This window comes from Watersipora subatra, chromosome 11 (assembly GCF_963576615.1).
Source record: "Watersipora subatra chromosome 11, tzWatSuba1.1, whole genome shotgun sequence".
In the NCBI taxonomy this organism is placed as follows: domain Eukaryota; kingdom Metazoa; phylum Bryozoa; class Gymnolaemata; order Cheilostomatida; family Watersiporidae; genus Watersipora; species Watersipora subatra.
In genome coordinates this window covers 3,412,222-3,434,087 of record NC_088718.1, presented here as the reverse complement: position 1 = coordinate 3,434,087, position 21,866 = coordinate 3,412,222, and the positions used below count along the sequence as shown (strand labels likewise).

Below are 21,866 nucleotides of genomic sequence, written 5' to 3'. Positions count from 1 at the left end.
TTCAAAGTTTAAACAACACGCTGTATGTATCATGACTCCTTCATTAGCTTATTTGTGTAAGTATGCATTGTCAATTATCTCGGAGACAGTCTTTGTATCTTAAAGTGGAGTAAACTGGTACACAATTTTTAGAGATATTGGAGAGACCTTTTTGAGTTATCTCCTCATGTACAAAAACTTCTCCACATTACACAATATTGACACTTATTATAGTGCATTTATATGATGAGTTATTCTATTGTATTTTTGAAACTTTCCTGTGAACTAAAATTGTATCATTACATCACTGTATGTATATCGTATTATATGTCTATGAGGTTCACACACTTGTTGCCTAACTGTTTCGGAGGGTTAGACAGGGATCACTGTTTGGACTAGCTTTCTCTTGACTGATTGCATTATCAGTGACCAATGCATAAATGCTATCAAAAATCGGACAGTCATTTCTGGCCGAGGTTTTCTATAGGTCTTTAAAGTCCCTCTAGGAAACTTCATAATAAAAAATGTTACAATAATTAAATAATTTAACAAAAGTTAATAAAACCTAAATAATTTCATTATTTCTAGATATTTCTTAAATAGTAGTTTTTACACACTTGAGTTGAAAAGTTCAATCTGATAGTAGTATTACACTTAATCTTTTTAGACAGACTTTAATCAGTTTTAATTTTATTCATTGACTTTAGTAAGGTGTGAGGATTTTTAAAAAAAATTGTTAGTAGTTCATTGTCAATAGGAAAATACTAAAACTACGTTTCAAAATTCTAGACTTTGGCATTGTTCATCATAACTTCTGCTGACATACTTTCCTCAAAGAGACTTCCTGCAATAAAACCACTTGATTTTGTTGTTTACACGATTGTAGTTTTTAGGGAAAAGTTTCCATCAGATACATAAACGTACCGCTACTCTGTTGGTTAGCTTCAAGTGACTGAACATCAAATTATTTTTTGGGGTTTTAAAGATTTTTGAGAAGTTCATTAGAAAGTTAAACATATTTGAAATTCATTGTTTTAAACTTGATAGCTTGAGTTGATGGCTGGGAGAAGATAAATCCTATCACATAGTTATTAATAATACTTTAACAATAATGCGATTATGTATTGGATATAGATTACACTCTGCATGCATATGCTACAGTTTATATGTTTAACTAAAATCTTGGTCATCATTTACAAATAGAACAGACTATGAAATACCATTTATACACAGATTTAAATTACTACAAATCTTTTTACATTTGCGTTGGTCAAACATTGTGAGATAGTAGATATATTGGCAGTAAAACATCCAATCAGTTCCTTATTAGTCACAAAAGATAAATATAATGTTATCTCTTTTTACATATTAATTTATACATAATTGTGTTTGTTTAGTTAAATGTTTATATCATTATATGATGTTGTATGAGAGCTCAATTTTTTTGTCGGCAGCTCTCTTCAATAAGATTACAATTGATAACTGCTTCAAATGTGTCAGGCATTTTTGTTCTCATAGATGTAACTAACATTTAGAAAGTCAGCAAACATCTGTTACATGTTTTTTATTGCAAAGCTGAGCAGTCTCATGTGAATATATTGATTATTAGAAAAATAAGGAATGACAAAGGAGACTTGGTCAATTTCCTGTTTTACAAAAACATGTTTTCTAGCCATTCAAATCCTTCCTCGTGTAAAGCTGCAATCCTTACAATTGTCTAAACCATGGTTTCAACTAAACTCGTTTTTGTAGAGTCAAACACACCCCAGTCAATGGAGGGAAGGCTACTCCAAGCATCATCAGCATTTCATGCAAGCTTTTTGTCTTTACTGTATATTTTCATCTTGTGCCAGTTGGTTAGTTGAAACGGATGGGTAGCAATGTATAGGGGTAGACTCAGCTGACAGAATGTTGGTGTACAAGGTGTTTATGTACATCTGTTCAAATTGAACTTACATGTGAGTTCTACTTGATTGTCTTTTGATGTTAGATTCTTTGTAATACTTTTAATAACATCACTGGTTAGCCAAATTGTACAATAAATGGGCTAGTGCTACGAAGGGAGTTGTTTTCCCATTGTGAAGACTAACCCAATTGTCTACTGAGCTGGTTGGCACATTCGAGAGCCAGCCTTTTTACTTCGCTCACTTTGTAAAGAGAAACTTTTCATATTGCTCAGTCCTTTCAAGTGAAGCTTTAGAGACCTGTTTTTATATTGAATTAAAAACCTGAAAAGTTTGTTATTTTTCTTATATTCAGAAGAAGCTGTCTGTTTGCAACCACTGCATATTTTTGAAAGCTATTCCTATAGCTGAATAGCTACATTGAATAGCTACATATAGCTATTGACAATGTTTTTGCAGATATGTAAACTGACTTATAGACAAGCTAAAGAAGTTTGTATTTCTCTAACTAATTCTTTGGTTTCTGATGCATGTTTTGATTACAACTTCAGCACGTGTAGCAGTAGTGAATTGATGTATTTTGTTGAAGTTGTTAGTTTTAATAAAAATTCCATGAGTTCCAAAAAGTTTTTAGTGGTTAAAAAATTCAGTATGTTTATACTGGCTTATACCTCATATTGGAAATGCATCAAAGTTATACCAATTGATTGACTTATGAAGTGAGACCACCAACTCTCTTGATACTACTGATACATTGATATATTGATACATTGGTACATTGATGCATTGATACATTGATACATTGATACATTGGTACACTGATACATTGATACACGAAATACGATACAATGATACATTGATACCTTGATACAGTGATACACTGATACACTGATACATTGATACACGATACATTGATACATTGATACAATGATACATTGATACATTGATAAAGTGATGCATTGGTACATTGATACATTGATACATTGATACATTGATACAGTGGTACATTGATACATTGATACATTGATACACTGATACATTGATACACGATACATTGATACATTGATACAATGATACATTGATACATTGATAAAGTGATGCATTGGTACATTGATACATTGATACATTGATACAGTGATACATTGATACATTGATACAGTGGTACATTGATACATTGATACAATGATACATTGATACATTGATACAGTGATGCATTGATACATTGATACATTGATACAGTGATACATTGATACAGTGGTACATTGATACACTGATACATTGATACATTGATACATTGATACATTGATACAGTGATACATTGATACATCGATACATTCATAAATCGGTACATCGATATATTGATAAGTCGATATAGCAATATGTTGATACACGAATACACGGATACACGGATACACGTATACACGTATACACGGATACACGGATACACGGATACACGGATACACGGATACACGGATATTATTTTCTCTAGGTTCCACTGTTTTTGTCATTCTGTGTATGTTCCTATTACTTAAAAGGTCAAAGCTTTGTGGAACTTTTGTATATTCCAGAATACAATGAGATTTTCTCACTCACTGGCATTCGTGTATGTAAATAGAACTTGTATAAATATACTGCCAAGTCCATTACAATATTTTCCATAGAGGCGTTGTGAATTTAATTGTACGTAAAAGAATACCATGGAAAAAATGATAAGTCTGATGCAAAACACTCTTTTTGAGTTATACCTGTGTTAGTTACACTGTTTGGGCTAATAAAAAGTGTTGCTGTCCTAAAACAAGGCAGTTGCTATGAGTTCAGCAACGAACGTTCTGCATGACAGGAACGACTTGATTTTGGCAACAACTTTCTATGTAGTGTTTTAATTTATATCGTATCGATCAACGTTTGCTTCAACATCAGATTTATCTTATTGTCTTCAACTTGGCCGACAACCTTTCATAGTGCCACCAATAATGATGTATATTCTCCTTTTTCATCCATCGAGATGGCAAACATTTAAAAATGGTGTAATTGGTTGTTCAAATCTTAATAAGCCTAATGAGGAATCCAAGAGCGAATTCAGTTGCTCATCATCAGCAGTTTGTACAAAAGTTTGAACTATTGACCCTTTATATACCATTTACCATTGTTACACCGCCCATTAGGGGTTAAGCTGGATTTATGCGAGATTTTGAGCTCGTCATGTAAAAACTAAAGTTTTAGGGGTGCTTCTGGAGCAATATTGTTTTCTGTAGTAATAAAGTATGAGGCATGCTTTATGAACGTTTACAGGGAAACTGAAACTGCATGTAATTAAACTGGCAATATAAATGCTTACCTTGCACAAAAAAGGTTAAATCTGATGTCATTTCCTTTACGTTTTTGTAGCAGTGAATGAGACTGAAATGCTAGTAGCAATAAATTTGTGCCTCTGGTATGAGCTGTTAGTTGATATTATTCGAACAATGACTTGCCATGACAGTTACTCACGTGCACTTTTCGAGACTATTAAAATATTCGAAAATACATCAAAATTTTTTATTTTTGTCAACATTGCAGCATCTGGATAGTGTCATTAATAATTTATTTTAGATTATATTTTTAAAAACTTGGCAATGACAGTACCCATATGGAACCTGAAATCATTCTGTTCTTTTCAGAGCTTCTTTGAAGGAAATGAGTTGCTCAGCCAAGGGTCTGAGAGGTGCTGCCTTGATAGTTTTGTAAAAACTAGCTATTGCCAACCTCACAGACAGATTAATGTTTCTTTAACACTTTTTCAATATATAAAACTTTTCTGCCAAAATGCTTGCCAATGATGTCTAACGGTCTCATAAATCGTGATGTGATGTTGTTTTGTTGGATATCTCTGTAGACAATGCCCACCTACCACCAGTAGATGGCTCAACAGAGGAGATGAGATCGTATTTACATGATACTTGGAGGATGGAGTTCTGTTCGGTAGCGGCACAACTTCGTAAACGTATCAAATCCATCCTGTCTAAACTTGTCGAGCTGTCAGCACCATCTAGTGACCCATAGAACAACATTCCAGTCTATTTTAATGTAATATCTTTTATATTTATTTCCTTTCGTTATTTGTTCTTTCCTTAGGTATTGTTTTGTTTGTATTTTTGCAAGTTGTTATTTTTTGTTAGGTGATCGTGTCAAATCTTTTTGCGTTCAAACAATTGCAGTATTATATATGGCTCACTGTTTACTGGCTGCCAGATACCAAACTTAAATATTCTTGAATACAAAAAAAAATAATTTCTTTCATGCTTAAAACATTTAGTTAAAACTAATACTTCAAATCATAAAAATGATCCTGTCATGGTTTGGAGATTTCTCGTGCTGTAGCGTGTTACTAATTTCTGTATTGACAGTCTTTCCATCTTGACCCCATTGAATTCAATTAACTTTTTCAATTAATCGTTTGCTGCAGCTAAGCTGCTTGTGTTCACTAGACTTAAACATTTAATTACCAGACTTCTCAAAAGCTTCTCAAGCAGCACAGCCATAATAACCCAAGCCCACACAGGTCAGCCCTGAAATCTTGATAAATTATCACCCAGACACTCTTAAGGGTTTCACCAAATTTACAAGTGCCCCCAGCATCTAAGCGTTATTTATTGCCCTCAACTTATATGAACAAATTTAAATTAAAACCTGATGGTTCTGTGTAAATTGCTGGAAGACAGTTGTTGCTCAACTTTGCTTATGGTTCTATGGCTAAACTTTGGTTAGAATCACTATGCTTAGTCTGAGGGTATGGGATTGGAATATAAATGTTGTGAAAAGGTTTTAAACTGAATATGACAACTAGTCAAAGTTCTTTTGATAACTTGGTAACAAAGGGTCCCTACACTCCTTTGCCAAACATCCTTAGATTTATTCTGTGAGAACTGCCATTACATTTATTTTAAATACATTTTGGCAGTCTATTTTGTGTATAAAAACATGACTAGTATTTTTCTGTTGCTAGGTTGTATTGTTATTTTAATAACTTGGTCTGTCCATTTGTTATTGCCTAGCCTTGTTTCTGTATTGCTTAGGATCTCTGTTTATTAGTGAGTTATATATAACATTATCTTACACATAAACATGCAATTGATCACAAATGGTTGTAATACATATTTGCACATTCTTGTTTCATCACTGTTAGTTGGCAGGAATTATTAGTCGCCACCCATCCTTGCTTCATTTCACGTTTTAACATCCAGTTTCCTTAATCCTTCAAATAAATAATGTAAAACAGGACATGTGACTACTGAGTGTCTACAATATGAAACATTCACCTGTTGACACTGATAATCATCTATTTATGGAAACGACCCTGATCTAACGTTTAGAAACTTTTTAAGCCAATCTAGATAATTTTCACATAGCTTACATTGGCCTTGTGTTTTTATGAAACTTGCATTAAAAAAGGTTGAAGAAGCTTCAGCTACTCACAGGAGACAGAATTGATGGTTTATCATGAGATACTGAGATGATAATATGTAGATCTTACAATAATACCATATAAAACTATGTTATTTAACAGAATTGTGAAAATGTTAGGCGTCAGCCAGACTGTACTGACAACAGATAACAAGTTTAAAAGTAAAGAAGTTTGCAAGTTTCCTGCCATGAAACAAAATGTGTAATCAGCGCTGATTTACTGAAGTATGCTGCTTTATCTAACGCAGCCCAATCACTGGATGGGATTTTTTTCTATTCTTCTCGGCCTAATAAAATTAGCTATGAAATATGAAAAAGAGTTTTGCTTAAGGTTTTGTATTGTTGACTCCAAAGAAGCTGGGAGTATTATGAGACTAGGATTGAAAATATTGGAGAAACTAAGGCTAGCAACATGAGGCGTTTGCCTGTGCAGTCAGACTCTCTACTCTATTGGCTGATTCACACTGTATCGCCGTATCTCGGCATTGATGCCCCAATACTTCGGTGATCGTCGATGATAACCATGTTCACACTATTTCAAACCTTTGTACGTTTGCAGTTTGCATCAGAAAATACTCCATGACGTAGTGTTTTCATTTTTCTTTTAAATTTTTCGCAAAGAAACCTTTCTGTTTTCGCTTGCTTAAATTAAATACTAGTTTCGCAGCGGTTATCATAATCGGAAATAAATCACACTATCAGCGACTGCGAATTTCTATCGTCAAAATGGTTCATATTATACAGGTGGTCGTCGACGCTCGCCGAAATATGGTTGTGGTTCCCAATATGTGATGTCATAATTATCATTTAGTCTTAGATCATCGATCCCTTTTACTGCCATTGAGGCTCCACTTTTCTGTGACAATCAGTGCTGTTAATCTCAGAGAGCGCAAATAATAAACTAGGATTCTAGATAATCAACAATGCTCGGAGATCATGCTAACGCCGACCAATGCAAACACATGTTCTGGGTTAATTAATTATGCTTCAATAAATATACTGTCTTTGATAAAGGTAATGATATCACATCGATTAAATTGTGACCTGCAGTGGTGTGGCCCTAGAACTATATGTCAATTGCACCTTCGGAGATCACTCAATGCTTGAAATTAATTAGTCTCAGTCGTGCTCCTCAACATTACAATAAAAAGAGAGAGAGCTAGTGCATAATATCATCGGGAAAACATAGTATGGTGCTTGGAATCTGAGCTATTTATCATAGAAATAATCTGTATATGGAGAGCTAATGACACTGATTCCTTTGTCATCTTCATTGGTTCTCTGGAGTTGTTTTACCTTCGCCTGCCACTAGCATAGTTATTGTAGTTGATAAATATAAGCGGTAAGCAATAAAATAAACGGTAAGAGCACACAAAACTGACTATGAAAATTGTGACGTCACAACTTTCGAGCCTATACCATTGAACATTTCTTCGGTAGAGCTCGGGAGAAATCTTATAAACACCAACCAATTTCTGTCTCACCATGTCAAACAATGGCTCATTTAAAAGCCAAGATATTGAAGAACCTGAATAAGCTGAAAAATTACTTATGTAATTGATGTGCTTTAAGGGTATTTTGTAAAAAAATGGTAGCTTCGAACTGTTTCACTTCATAGTAACTCACTGATGGAATGAATGTAATTTACCCAAGGTTCTTATCCAAGGCTACATATGGTGTGTTTTTCTTCTACATGTATATTTAACTGTCTGTTTATATCCACTGTTGTTATATGGACATCATGGGTAGGACTCAAATTGGATATTTACAAGGTGGGAGCTGTGAGAGAAGATATTTTTCTCTATGCCCGCTAGTTCCCTCATGAGCAGACGCTTTATAAGTAGGTCACTCTATAAGTTGAACATTCTAAGAGTGACCCACTCTTTTAGGGGGCTGCAGCTTGCGAGAGAAAAAAAGTGGTATGCGCCATTTTTCTGGAGTTAAAGGTATCATTTGCAATTGAAGTCCCAGTGAAAATTTCTTCTCAATTGGTCATTTTATTCCCATGCAACGGGTTTCAAGTTATTGACAATGCCATCCTTCTAACTTCGATTAAAACCCACTACAAAATTCTATTGCATTTGCAATATGTTTTGCGGTGTAACGTTCAAATAACAAATTAACTCAGTAAAAAATCTACATGTACTTGTATAGCTTTTTTACAAAAGTTTTGTTCTTTTTTTGAATACGGGTATAGCACTCAATATAACTTGTAAGGAAGAAGTGGGTAATGTGAACAGTTTCTCTTTTCGTTACAGTTACCACTTATCTATTCGCTTTAGAATATTCTAAATTATATCTTTAGATTGCAGTGGCTCTCTTTTCTTAATTGTATGTTTTGTAATACAAGCAATAGTTTTTCCAGAATCCACCATTAACTTGTACTGTTCAACTCAAATGAAACGCTAAAACATGTAATGAGTTTGAAAGCTGGTTAAAAAGTTGAATGTAGCACTAAACATAATTAAATTGATAATAAAGTAACAGATATATTACTATATATATACTGTATATATACTGCATATATATATATATTTATATACTGTATATATATATATACTGTATATATATATATAAATATATATACTGTATATATATATATATACATATATATATATATATATATATATCTACTATATAAACGGCAATCGTTGTCTATCTATCTGTGTATCTGTCTGTCCGCCTTATAGAGCGGTCTTTTCTTTTATCGTCGTACGAATTTCGGTCGTACGAAGCGAACTGAATTAATATGTGTAGTAACGGTAAATAAATTATAGAACGGTCTTTCTTTTTCCATTCGGTCGAACGAAGCCAACCGAATTAATATGAGTACTAATTATCGTAATTTCGTAATATGGACTATTAGCCGCTACTTTTCTCTGACGATTTGAGCCAAGCGGCTTATATAAAGGTGTGGCGATTCTGTTGTTTTTCTTTCACCGCTCGAGCGCATTAACTGAAATCCCCGGTTAGCACGCTTTTTAAATGGCAAATTTTCTGCCGTGTTAAAAAACACCTTTCCTGAGTTCTGCGGCCTATACAAAGGTGTCTATACAGCTATACAAATGTACTATTCATTAAATTAAATAAATTAATGAGTAGTTACTTACATGCAATTAAGGTTTACTGCCAACGTGTACCGAGAAGGTCACGTAAACGTTTGTTTCTTGGAGCCACTGGAAAAACGCATTTCTCACCTACTAAATTTCCACATCAAAAAGGTAAGTGTTTCTTATACGATGTTGTATTGTCTATGAATTGCCACATCTCCACTACTTAATAACGTTGGATTTGCCTCTGTTCGTGATAGTGGGTCATGTTCATTTCCTTCAGCAGCCGAGTTACTAATTTTTTTCCAGCTACGAGTAGGCCTACTGTAACTTACTATTACAGAACTTTCACGAGTACTCCGAGGGTTGCGATACGCTATTGTGAAAAGAAAGAGAGCAGCTGCTATCGACTTACTGTCACCCTGCATCAGCCATGACCAGCTATACGTCGCCTGCTCAAAAGTAGGCACACGCCGAAAACTGTTTCTTCATACGCCTGACAGAAAAACCAAAAATGTTGTCTATCCGCATGTGTTGCGTTGAACTAAGGGAGAGAGAGAGAGAGAGAGAGGGAGAGAGAGAGGGAGAGAGAGAGAAAGAGAGAGAGAGAGAGGGAGAGAGAGAGAGGGAGAGAAAGGGAGAGAGAGGGAGAGCGAGGAGGAGAGGGGGGAGAGAGAGAGAGGAAGAGAGGGAGAGCGAGGAGGAGAGGGGGGGAGAGAGAGAGAGAGAGAGAGGGAGAGGGGGAAGAGGGAGGGAGAGAGAGAGAGAGAGAGAGGGGAGAGAGGGAGAGAGAGGGGAGAGACGGAGAGAGGGAGAGAGGGGAAAGAGGGAGAGAGGGAGATGTAACTGCATATTTAGAGTTGTTTTACAGTATGAAAGCCAACTCTCAATAAACCTTATGCTGCACGTGAATCTGTTACTGTAGGCGGGTAATGCAGCTAGTATATATATATATATATATATATATATATATATATATATATATATATATATATATATATATATATATACTTTGTGCAAAGCTCATCACTTTTGTGATTTGAGCACTCCGGTGCCAGCACATTGATTTTCTTAAAGTCTGTGAGGCAACCTAGTTGTTTCATGGCAGGAAGTTAACTCTCATTGGTAATGGGATTTGTGTCCCTTGCCTAAGCTTTTCTAGTGTTTTTTGTGCATCAGCATGCAGCGAGCTCCGCCAGTTAGGTCTGTCTCTGGAGGGGGTTACAGAGATTACGCCTACAAGAGGATTCGGCTACAAGAGGTTTCGCCTACACTTCCTGGAGGTTACGTCTACACTTCCTGGAGGTTACGTCTACACTTCCTGGAGATTACGTCTACAGTTATGGAGATGGTGCGTACCATTGATTGTTGAAGAAAAAATGTAAGAAAAATGGTAAAAAGTAATGCAATAATAGTGTTTTCACTTTACATTGATTGAAAAACATACTATTGATTAAAGTCATCTATCAATCAGAACGAAAATCGTGGAAGTGTCAAATAAAAACAATTTATTATCTCCTTTCCTTTCTTGGCTTTCTTAACGATTACTACCACTGCTACTATTACTACTGGTGGCTGTTCGGAGCCACAAGAACGCTAAGATGTGTGCTTAAAATCTCAAAGCTTTGGTAGATGCTTTGAGTCTGATAAAATCATCACCACCTTAGGGTGGTAGTACCATTCGTTGTACTACGAATTATTATTTATTGATAGTTTGTAATTAATTAATAGTCTGCAACTAACGGTAAACTAGTATTAATACTTCGATATATTGGGCATTGGTCTGTCTGCTTATAGTAATTTAATAGTCAAACGAGTGTGGGTAAATGAATGAGACAAAATAATATGATTATTTGCGAATAAATAACAAAAAAATAAATAGTTGTTTTATAACTAAATTGTTCTATTCTTCTGGTCACTTTTAATGTTTTACGCATTGCTTTGTTTTAGCTTGCTTTGTAAAACATTGTTTTAGCAATGTCTTATGCATTGCTAATATATATATAGTAGTAGTAATATTATATCTTTGGTATATTATACCATATACATGTACATAATATATATTACATATAATTATGTAGTGGTTTTATTATTTTGTGTTGCAAGCAAGGTTGATTCATCGAAAGGTTGAATCATGAGTTAAAACTGTTTGCCTTGGGATGGCTAATTGTGATAAGTAACATTACATTAAAAATTTCATCCTCTGAGCAGTACAATTAGTCTAAAACTGTAAATTATGAAACGCCAATACCGTGTAGCAGGCTGTACGCTACCATTTTCCATGTATGTAGCTTTGTACGCAACATCTAAATTACAAGTCCCAGGTAGCGAATGGGACCAATGTCAATATTGGTATATTGATATTGGTCCCGATCAATAAGTCAATATCACCACCCAGAATTTTACTAAAAACATTATGACAAAGTTTAACTCATCTGTCTTTCAAGGTTTCAAAATAATTAATTTCTCATAGTTGAAGAAAACTAACTCTGCTTTTTTGTCTATACAAAAATCTCAGTGCAGCGTTTTGAGTTCACTTTAGTAAAGTAATATCCTTTGTAAGGTAAAGGTCCCAAACCATGCAGCCATACTCAAGACCAGGTCTAACTCGTGAAGTATCAGCTATCTTTCTTGTCTTTTGATCTGCATCTTTCAGAACCATTGTAAGCATGCCGATTAATTGCTCTTCCTCGGATTCAATTTTAAAAATATGTTGATTAAATTTCAGATCATTCTGCAACTCTACCACAAAATAAGGATTAGAAGTCACACTTTGAAGATGGTGCTCATATAAGATGAGAAAGTTATTTGTATCCATCGGCAAAGACGACTTGCCAATAGAAAGATGGTAATACTTTTGTGGATTAAATTTCATGTGCCAAATTTTGGCTCAAGATTCAAGAGAGCATAAATCTTGTTACAGCATGGGAGCTTTGTCTTGTGTAGCTGTTGAGGCTTTGTGTTATCAGCTAAGTTGTCAGTTCATCTTCGGCCACTTTCTCGGCACTCGCATGGAGTCCCTTAATACCTCGTTTCTTAGCCTACCAAGCATCATTTTATGCAATATGTAGCAGGCACAAAAATAGCTCTAGACTCTCTCAACAAGCGATTTGGGAGTTGTCTGTTAGAGTTTTGCTGTTGTTGAACACACGACTCCTTTCTTAAAGCTAGTCTAAACAGGCTAAACTAGCTCATACAATGATTAGCAGGGCTTTTGGCTCACAAAAATGAAGCAAAAGTTTAATCATTATATTACTGTTTGAACATTTTAGAATATTATACCTATAACCTAGCTTAAGTTGATTTGTTCTGTATCTGGCAAAAATCTTGCATTTGTTCTCTGTGCAAATTTTCTTATCCGCTCAGTGTTGGGTTTCTGATGTATCGAGCTAGAGAAAGTAAATTGCATTATCATACTTTCTAATATTCTCAAAAAACATATTGCTTTTTCATGACCTTCTACTCTACTTTGTAGAACATTGAAAGTCGATTGAGAAAGAATGATGACAGTCAGAAGATAGGGTGATATGACGATACATACGTTATTGAACAAATACTAGTACAAGTACAGATACTACCATTTCAAGATGTATCACTGACATGGTGGTGCTTATATGTGATGAATGAGAAAATGGAGCAAATAAATCTGTAACTGGATGATTGTATTTTTTTGCAGAATCAATCCTAGACTTATAATCTATCTATTGATTCAATTGATGAAATAGGAAAACTTCAGCAAGTAAAAATACTGCAATAATGTGTACTTAGCATATGAACTGTTGTGTGTACAAAATTAGCCCAATTCCTCCAAATTATACAAAAGTGAGTAATTTTGTATAAGTCTAAATGATATTCACTTCGAAATAGTCTTTTAATGTATGCTTATTATATAGCAAAGCTAAAGAGAAGGAGCAGTTATAGTAGCCATGCAAGGAGATTGAGAAATGGGTTTTTACTTCATTTCAAAGATATTTATTACAGCATTACAAAGTGGTTGAAGCTATGGCCACTTTAGCATAATTTTATCAAACGTGCTTAATTGTTTTGTGGTCTTTTTGTTAATTTAGAGTTGGCTCCTTTATATGTCATATTTTTCTTGCTAAAACAATATTGTTTAGTAAATAATTTCTTTTGTATCAAAGTGAAATAACAGGTTATATGCAGAAAAATCAAATTTTTATGTGAGCCTTCTTTTGCTCATTTATGATGGATGACACTATTGTAAATCATATAACTTGTATTTGTAATTTACTCTGTATATATGCATATGTACCCAAGGGTGATCTCAACCGGCTGTGAGGGAGGCTCCATGTAAAAGTGAAACATAATGGTATGCAATAGGAGATAAAAAACAACTCCAAAGTTATGAAATGATATATTGACCAACAACCATTGATCACTTTTAGTGATGGGCTGCTGATAACATAGAAATACTCAGTTATTGATATGTGTCTGTATGTATAAGAGTAACAACTTCAAAAGTACAAACGCTTGTTTTTTGCTTAATAATTCAATAAAAATGTGGTTTTAACTTCAATAACACGGTTTGTTGCAAATAAACGGCTGTTAAATCACCATGGTTCCCAATAATCAACTCGAATTAAATTTATATATTTGCAAGGATTTGATATATGGATGATTATAGGATTTGATATAAAAAATAATTTACATAATAAAATACATCAACACACGTTCATAACATGCATTCATCGTGCCATTCGTAATTTTCTGCATCACAATTCACAGAATTAAAGTAGGGGCAATATCCTAGATCGTAGGCATAGTCTATCAGCTTGTAGACGTAATCTCCTGTAGGCAAAATCACTTGTAGACGTAATCTCCTGTAGGCAAAATCACTTGTAGGCGTAATCTCCTGTAGGCAAAATCACTTGTAGGCCTAATCTCTGGCACCCTCTGGAGGCAGAGGTCCATGTCTCAGGCTGCATGGAGAAGTCCTTCAGGTCTCGTTTCAGGTCTCGTTTATATATATATACATATATGTACTATGCTATATATATATATAGATAGGCCTATATATATATATATATATATATATATATATATATATATATATATATATATATATATATATATATATATATATATATATATATCGTGCTACACACAGTAATGTTTCAGCTATTGAAGCCTCATCAGTGCAGCTCAGCTATATATACATAATGAATACACAACAAAATTTTACTTATCTGATTATAAATTCAACTTTCACACTTTAGAATACCTAATCAACAATTAACATTTGTTTTACAGTACAACTAGACATGAAATATTAGAATTCTCAATCAATCTAAGAACTGAGTTTACAAATTTGTCTGTAGCAAAGAGGCTTACCGAAAGCTGAAATAAAAAGTTGAATAAATCTGACCAAACTTGCTCATATAACTATAGTATTATACATGTGTTTTCTTATTTGAATACTTAGGCATCACTAGGACATACATTTTACTGTTAAACTTTGCATGAAGTGTTGTTAAATTATTTTGAGGTGGCCCATGGCTGAGAAGTGTGGAACAAACTGTGAAAATGGCAGAGCTATCAACTTTTCTGTATAGAAATCAGTAAAAAATGTATGAATTCACAGCCTACTATGGTTACAGGATGAATAGTTTGTATTACTTGCATGGATAACTCTTGTCATTTTGCGATAGCTCGAGATCTGGTGTTTATGATATATCTTGGCAGCTCATAAAATGTTGGTAAACAATTGTAATACATGGTATTGGGACGAAAACACGCCTTCTGTTAAATTCTTGTTAAGTTTAAATGGTAGTTTGTTTTTTTGTTGGATTTTTGAAAAATAAACTAAATTAAGGTACAAATGTTTTATTATCTGACAAGGAAGCTTCCTAAATAATTTCAAAAAATTTTAAAATATGGTTGCGCGGACAAGTAGTGAAAACACTTTTAATTTTATTGTACAATAATAATTATTATTATTGCTGGAGTCACCTAGTTTTTAATTTTATTATCAATTTTGTCATTACTGTTAGTTTTACTTTGCATCAGTCTGATCAGCTGCTTGTTGAGTTTTTTAACTTACAAAAAATTGGTTATTTTCCATCTTATTTTGGTCACTCTGTTAGATATGTTAGATAATATCTGTATATGCAAAGAAAGGTTATTATCTAGCAATAGAATGTTCTAGTTTTTTTAATGTAAGGATCAGCTATGGGTCATTAATTTTAATACAGGTGAGTTATATCACCCCATGACCGGTCCACAGAAATGTCTGGCCACTTTGCTATCAGCTAGGGTTACAGTTAAAGCTCCTTTGTGTACAATGTTACTAATTTTACACAGGCTATGATTTGACATTGTTAGGCAGCATGGCACCACCAGTTATAGCATGTTCCTAGGTTCAATACTAAAAAATATTATATAGCTTTATTAGTAAGATATCGAAAGGTGTTGTTAATCCTATCGCACGTTTCACATGTTGTTATCATCAACGGAGAAGTTGTGTGAAAGACCTAAGTTCGGACAGAGCCTCAAACTTGATAATAAAATGGCCATGATTTTATTGGCTAGCAAAGTTATTATTCGCTGCTTGTATGCATGTAGGCACATGTACTATGCTATATACATTAACATAAAGTGTATCTCACAATATATATGTATAAGTAATAATTATATAATAATTTGCATGTTATATATTTTGCAATAGATATTATACATTATGTAATATATACGCTACATGTTATATGCTATAACATATTATACTTGTATATATGTTATAATATGTTATATGTTATAACACGTAATATGTTATAACGCACTATGAAAATTGGTTGCGGTAGATGGTTAATACTGTGATTATGTTTAATTCTGCTATAATCTGTGCATCTATAGAGCAACAGAAGTATATGTGTAGGAAGTTGGAGTATTTACCTCCAGTTTATTGCATTTATTTTTACTTTCACCAGAGGATGACATAAGTTATAGCGCTCTATGAGCAAACTGCCGGGTAAATCCCTTCCAAGTGGGTGTCCTGCCAGTGGATCACTCCGTGTGAAAATTGAAATTTGGTGGGCGTCGCTACACTTTAGTTCATTAGGCACTTTAAATCAACTCCTTGCAAACTTACTCTTTTAGTTAAACTGTATTCCTTATGGCAGACCAGGGCAGTACTTGACATGAATATTGCTATTAAGCTTCTTATTAGTTTGAGTAAAGAAGTTTGTAAGTCGTGACAAAATAAACTCAACTCGCAGATGATTCGCTCATCTAACTTAAAATTTTAACAGACACGCAAAATGGCATTTATAGTCTTGCACCAACTATCATAAATGGAAATAAATCACGCTATCAGCGACTGCAAATTACTATTGCCAATGTGGTTAAAATTGTACAGGTGGTTGACATTTAAAATAACAAGTCATTCGTGAACAACATTTCTTGTTTTGTGTTTTCATCAGGAGTTCATGATTCAAACCCGGAAATTAGAAGTTCTAAAAACAACTCATTGTAGTTATAATACATGCCCAGCCATAGACAGGCCCCTGTTAAGACAGATTAGTAGTTATTATTCCGCCAGTGTTCCCTTTGAAGTCGGGAGTAGATTGAAAGGTTTTTTTTATTCCAAGGTAACTGTGTACTTTGATCTGTTCACCCATCTATTACAAAATTTTTAACAGACACGCAAAATGGCATTTATTTGTTATTCGCATTTAAAATAACAATTCATCTGGGAACAACATTTCTTGTTTTGTGTTTTTATCATGGGTTTGGGATTCTAACCGGGAAATTAGAAGTTCTAAAAACATATCATTGTAGTTATAATACTTGTTCAGCCATAGACAGGCCCCTGATATGACAGATTAGTGATTATTATTCCGCCGGTGTTTCCTTTGAAGTCAGGAGTGGATTGAGATGTTTTTTTTCATTCCAAGGTAACTGTGATCTGTTTACCCATCTAACAAACAAGTTCATAACTCTGTTTTCAGAAATTGACAAGTTTTACTGTCAAACTAAACACAGTTTGAGAGGTGAGTGTAAAAAGGTGCGCAGAGAAGTACCGAAAGTTGGAATAAAAGCTTAAGTAACTCAGTCTAAACCTATTCATATAACAACAATAAATTGTATTTCATTTTTTAATATTACCAACACTGCGGCATACATCCCCCTGTCAGATTCAGCATGAAACTAACAATTTTAATCAATTTGAAGGGTTCCTAGTTGCATAGTGTGTAAGAAATAGTGCAAGTTGTATTGTTACCCGATGTGTTGTTAGCATACAGAAATTAGTTTAAGTGTCTGTACCAACAAAACTAATAGTTTTATAACTTACTAGTGGTAAGTCTGGTAACTAGCAGGTAAATGTTTAAGGGTGGTGTGTAAGTGTTGGCAGGTACCAGATGAAAATTTGAAACCTATTATTTTTGAAAGCTGGTGAAAAGCATGGAGCATACGTATTTCACCAGCTTTCACCATATGCCTGTGAAGTTTGAATCAAATCGGCAAAAAATGTGTAAGCGCATAGTGTTTATCCAGAATGAGAAATACAATGACAAACTGGGATTTATTGATATAGATTGTAAGGACAACTCCTGCCATACATGAGCCCAATGTTAGATTTAATTAATTTTGTGGCTCATTCTTGATCTAGTGGTTCCATATTTCAATACAGCATTAATACAAAATCTCGGAAATAGTTTTCTTCCATCAAGCGTTACATAGATACCAGAAGAAGTAGAACTAATGTTTCTTTATCTTGAGTAATTATCTTAGCAGAGAAAGAATAGCCTAATCTGTTTTAAAAAATACCCTTCAAACAGAGTATGAAGTGCTTTTGGTTGCTTTATCATCATCATTGGCTCTATACAAGTAGATAAAACCTGTAGTTGTAGCAACAGTTAAATATCTACTAGATCATGCTGTGCTCTCTGGTGTACTGCTGTAAAGTAGCAGCGAGAGTTACAAAAGCAAGTGTACTTTTATGGATCACAGGCATCTGAGATAATGGCTCCTTCGTGGATGGTACATTTTTTTTCATGAAGGGTTTGTGATTCAAGCGCGGAAACAATTAAAAGTTCTAAAAATAGCTTACAATAGTGATAGTCCTTATCCAACCATAAACAAGCCTCTGATATGACAGATTAAAGATTATTATTGCTCTGGTGTTTCCTTTGAAGTCAGGTGTGGATTGACTTGATTTGCTCATCTAACATAAAATTTTAACAGACACACAAAATGGCATTTGTAGTCTCGCAGCGACTACCATAAACATAAATCACGCTATCAGCGACTACGAATTACTATCGGCAATGTGGTTAACATTGTACAGGTGGTCGACATTTAAAATAACAAGTCATTTGTTAACAACATTTCTTGTTTTGTGTTTCCATCATGAGTTCGTGATTCAAGCCCGGAAATTAGAAGTTCTAAAAATACCTCATTGTAGTTATAATACTTGCCCAGCCATAGACAGGACCCTGATAGGATTAAAAATTATTATTGCTCTAGTGTTTCCTTTGAAGTCGGGAGTGAATTGACATGTTTTCTCTGACTCTTAGGTAACTGTGCATTTTGGTTGAACGATATTCACTAAAGATTCTAATCAGCATTTTTTATATTTTATACCTAAATCTTCAGGTAGCCTGGTGATTGGTCAATTCTCTCCATCAAGCAATGATTCTATAAATAACTACATCATCCATTCGTTTAATAATCTTACTATGAGAATGAATGCTTTATAGTTAGTTGATGAATTTTGTGTCAACATCTGCACTGTTGTGTGCTAGGATGAACTTCCTCTCCTTTTCATCAACCTACATGCAAGTTTGTAGTTAGTTTATCATCATAGCTGCACTCCACCCTTACCTATGCTAAGTTGTATCTACAAAATGGTTGGAGTATTAGAATGTAACAGTGTGTTGCCTGTAGTTTCTCTTATTTGTAATCAGATAGCCCACAGAACGCGTGTAGATTTTCAACGCAAATTGTTACATTTCTTTCACAACACCAATTCATGAATGCGTTCATTGACAGCAATTGTTTGTTTTACATGTGAAAGCACGGTTTTGTGTTGCTTAAAAGACTGGATCTCAAAAAACAGATGGGTTTTGAAGCTAAATATTTCTGACTTGGCAAAGAGCATGGAGCATATGCATGTGAACTTATGACTAAATTGCCTATGCTACTTATGGCTATCACAACTTACACTCATACTATTCAGTCTCTATTTAGAGTATTTACTTAGCCTTTAGGTGAACACAATGAAAACCTCCACATTGTAGCCTGTTATTTGAAGGTTGGCTTGCAACAAAATTCACATTACAGTTATTCGGTATTCAAAGGTTCGCCATGTCTTACTCTGCTGTATTGTAGGTGCAAATATGTGAACATTTGATTACAAGCTCTTAAAAGCTAAAAAACGAACAGTTATTCGCCGCCATCACGAAACTGCTGTAGATTGGAATCCCTTTCCAAAACGGCTCAAATGGGACGTAATTGAACAAGTTGGCATCTGTTTACACTTTTATGCAACCTCATTCATCAAACTATTTTCACAAACATACTTCACTCATTCAATAAAACCATGTATATTGTCTTTACACGTCTATTTCATCATCATTGTAATGCTGTCACTTTGAGCACTACAACAAAGACCATGCAACTTATATAGAATACTGCTACAATGGTACAGGTGTCTTCTTTAGGAATGTTTTAAATTCTACAGAAATGTGTAGTTATCTGTAATTGAGCAGGTTAATGCCTCGGCGACAGAAAACGGAGGCGAATCCATATTTTGAGCAAATGGATAAAAAGTTAAATAAATTGAACTTTAACACAAACATATTTTTTGCTTTGTAATTAATCAATGGACTACATATGAGGCACTCAGTGGTTACAAAGTAAAATGCTTGGAGTTGTTTGCCCATGCTCATGTTCATTTATTTTAGTGGGAGGGCTGTGAGTTCTTCAGTTGGTTTTTTCAAAAGATGGAGCATTGTTAATCTAATTTTTTCAGATTTTTTCTTTCATGGCATGTTAGGGAAGTCGTTTGTTTTTTATTTATCATCTAGGTTCCTGTGAGCGATATGACTAGGATGTATACCAGTTTGGTGTTTGATACCAAATGAGGTCAAGTGACATCAATTATCGTTTTGTTAAACATTGTAGTAAATATAGTGGATATTTATATTATACACTAGACAAATGCCCTGCATTGCACAGGTATTAAAAACAGCTTATAAACAGTGGCAGGTAATGAAGTTGTCATTGGCTAGTTTGAGTAAGCTAGTATATTGCTAAAGTTACTAATAAGAGCTGTGAGAGCAAGCTCTAGTTATGTTGTGTATAACGCAGAGTCATTAAGCGTATTTTAACCCAGATAATGACTCATATCACCCAAAGAATCCATTTCATTCGGTGTAGCTTAATTGATTAGCTTGTCACCTTGTGAATGGGAGCTTCCGAGATCAAATCTTCCGTGATGCAAATTTTCATTTTTTGATTTTCATCACTATAGCGATTACATAACTACAAACATTGAGATTTGTATATTCAGATACATTAGACATGAAATTAATCTTACATGTTTGATAGCACAATTTCGTTTGCGTTTGTTCTAGCTTGGTTTCCAATCTTCACTGCTGATAGGAGAATATGATATAGGGATAGGGTGAGGCTCTTTTATGGAAAGTGATTGATACTGCTATCAGAGGCTGTTTATAAAATACTTATAGCTGCACGGTCAACTTTAGCTAGTAGCGCTGGTGATGTTAGTTGTTGTGGTGGGCGGTTGGATGATGGAGGTAGCTGCGGTGATATATTTGCAACGTTTATGAACGTGGAGGTGGTGACAGAAATTAGGTTTTGATGATGGTTTGGGTGGTACAAATAAATTGTGGCAAGATTTAAAAATAATTTATGAAAATTTTATATAAAAAATAATGTTGCTTTTTAGCAGCTGGGTATAGATAAAAAATGTTCTTTTTCCATTAAGGCTACCAAACTGAGATGTGATAAGTTGGAATGTCTCATATGACTAGTAAATCATCTTGTTACGTTCTTTATTAATGTTGCTATTTTTCAACTCAGCTATTCAAAGTATCAAAAGCTGCTTTTCCTCTTCCTCATGCAGATATTTGTGTATTTTGGTTCTGTTTCTTCATGACTTTAAATTCCAATGGTTTCCTACGCTAACAAAATACCCAAGATGTCACTATATCAGGTAAGTGTGATGACATTCCTCGATGTAACAAGCATTTCTAATTAATGCTACGACGGAACAAAAAGCATATTTCTCTTTAGTGAACCCTAATATTATACATGTTCTCTAGTCTAAGCTGGATTATTATTTTCTTGCCATGATTATCATCATACGATACCAGATGAACTTATCGTGCCATTCAGAAAGTGAGCCGTCACACGAGCGCAGATGTTAATAACTATGATTAATGTTTAATTCTGCTGATATATAAATGGACTCCCTGCAACGCGGACACATTTTCTGAAGGAAAATAGC

The 21,866-nt window shown here is 34.2% G+C and overlaps 1 protein-coding gene across 1 annotated transcript in view; it reads left to right on the top strand.

The window, feature by feature from the left end:
• LOC137408345 (lachesin-like) overlaps nucleotides 1–2,359 on the top strand; it is a 60,688-nt gene extending 58,329 nt beyond the window's left edge. The window contains exon 8 of the mRNA XM_068094842.1: nucleotides 1,732–2,359. Coding sequence (XP_067950943.1) covers nucleotides 1,732–1,844 — 113 coding nt within the window. The 3' untranslated portion in view covers nucleotides 1,845–2,359. The remainder of the gene's footprint in view (nucleotides 1–1,731) is intronic.
• Nucleotides 2,360–21,866: the final 19,507 nt, after the last annotated feature.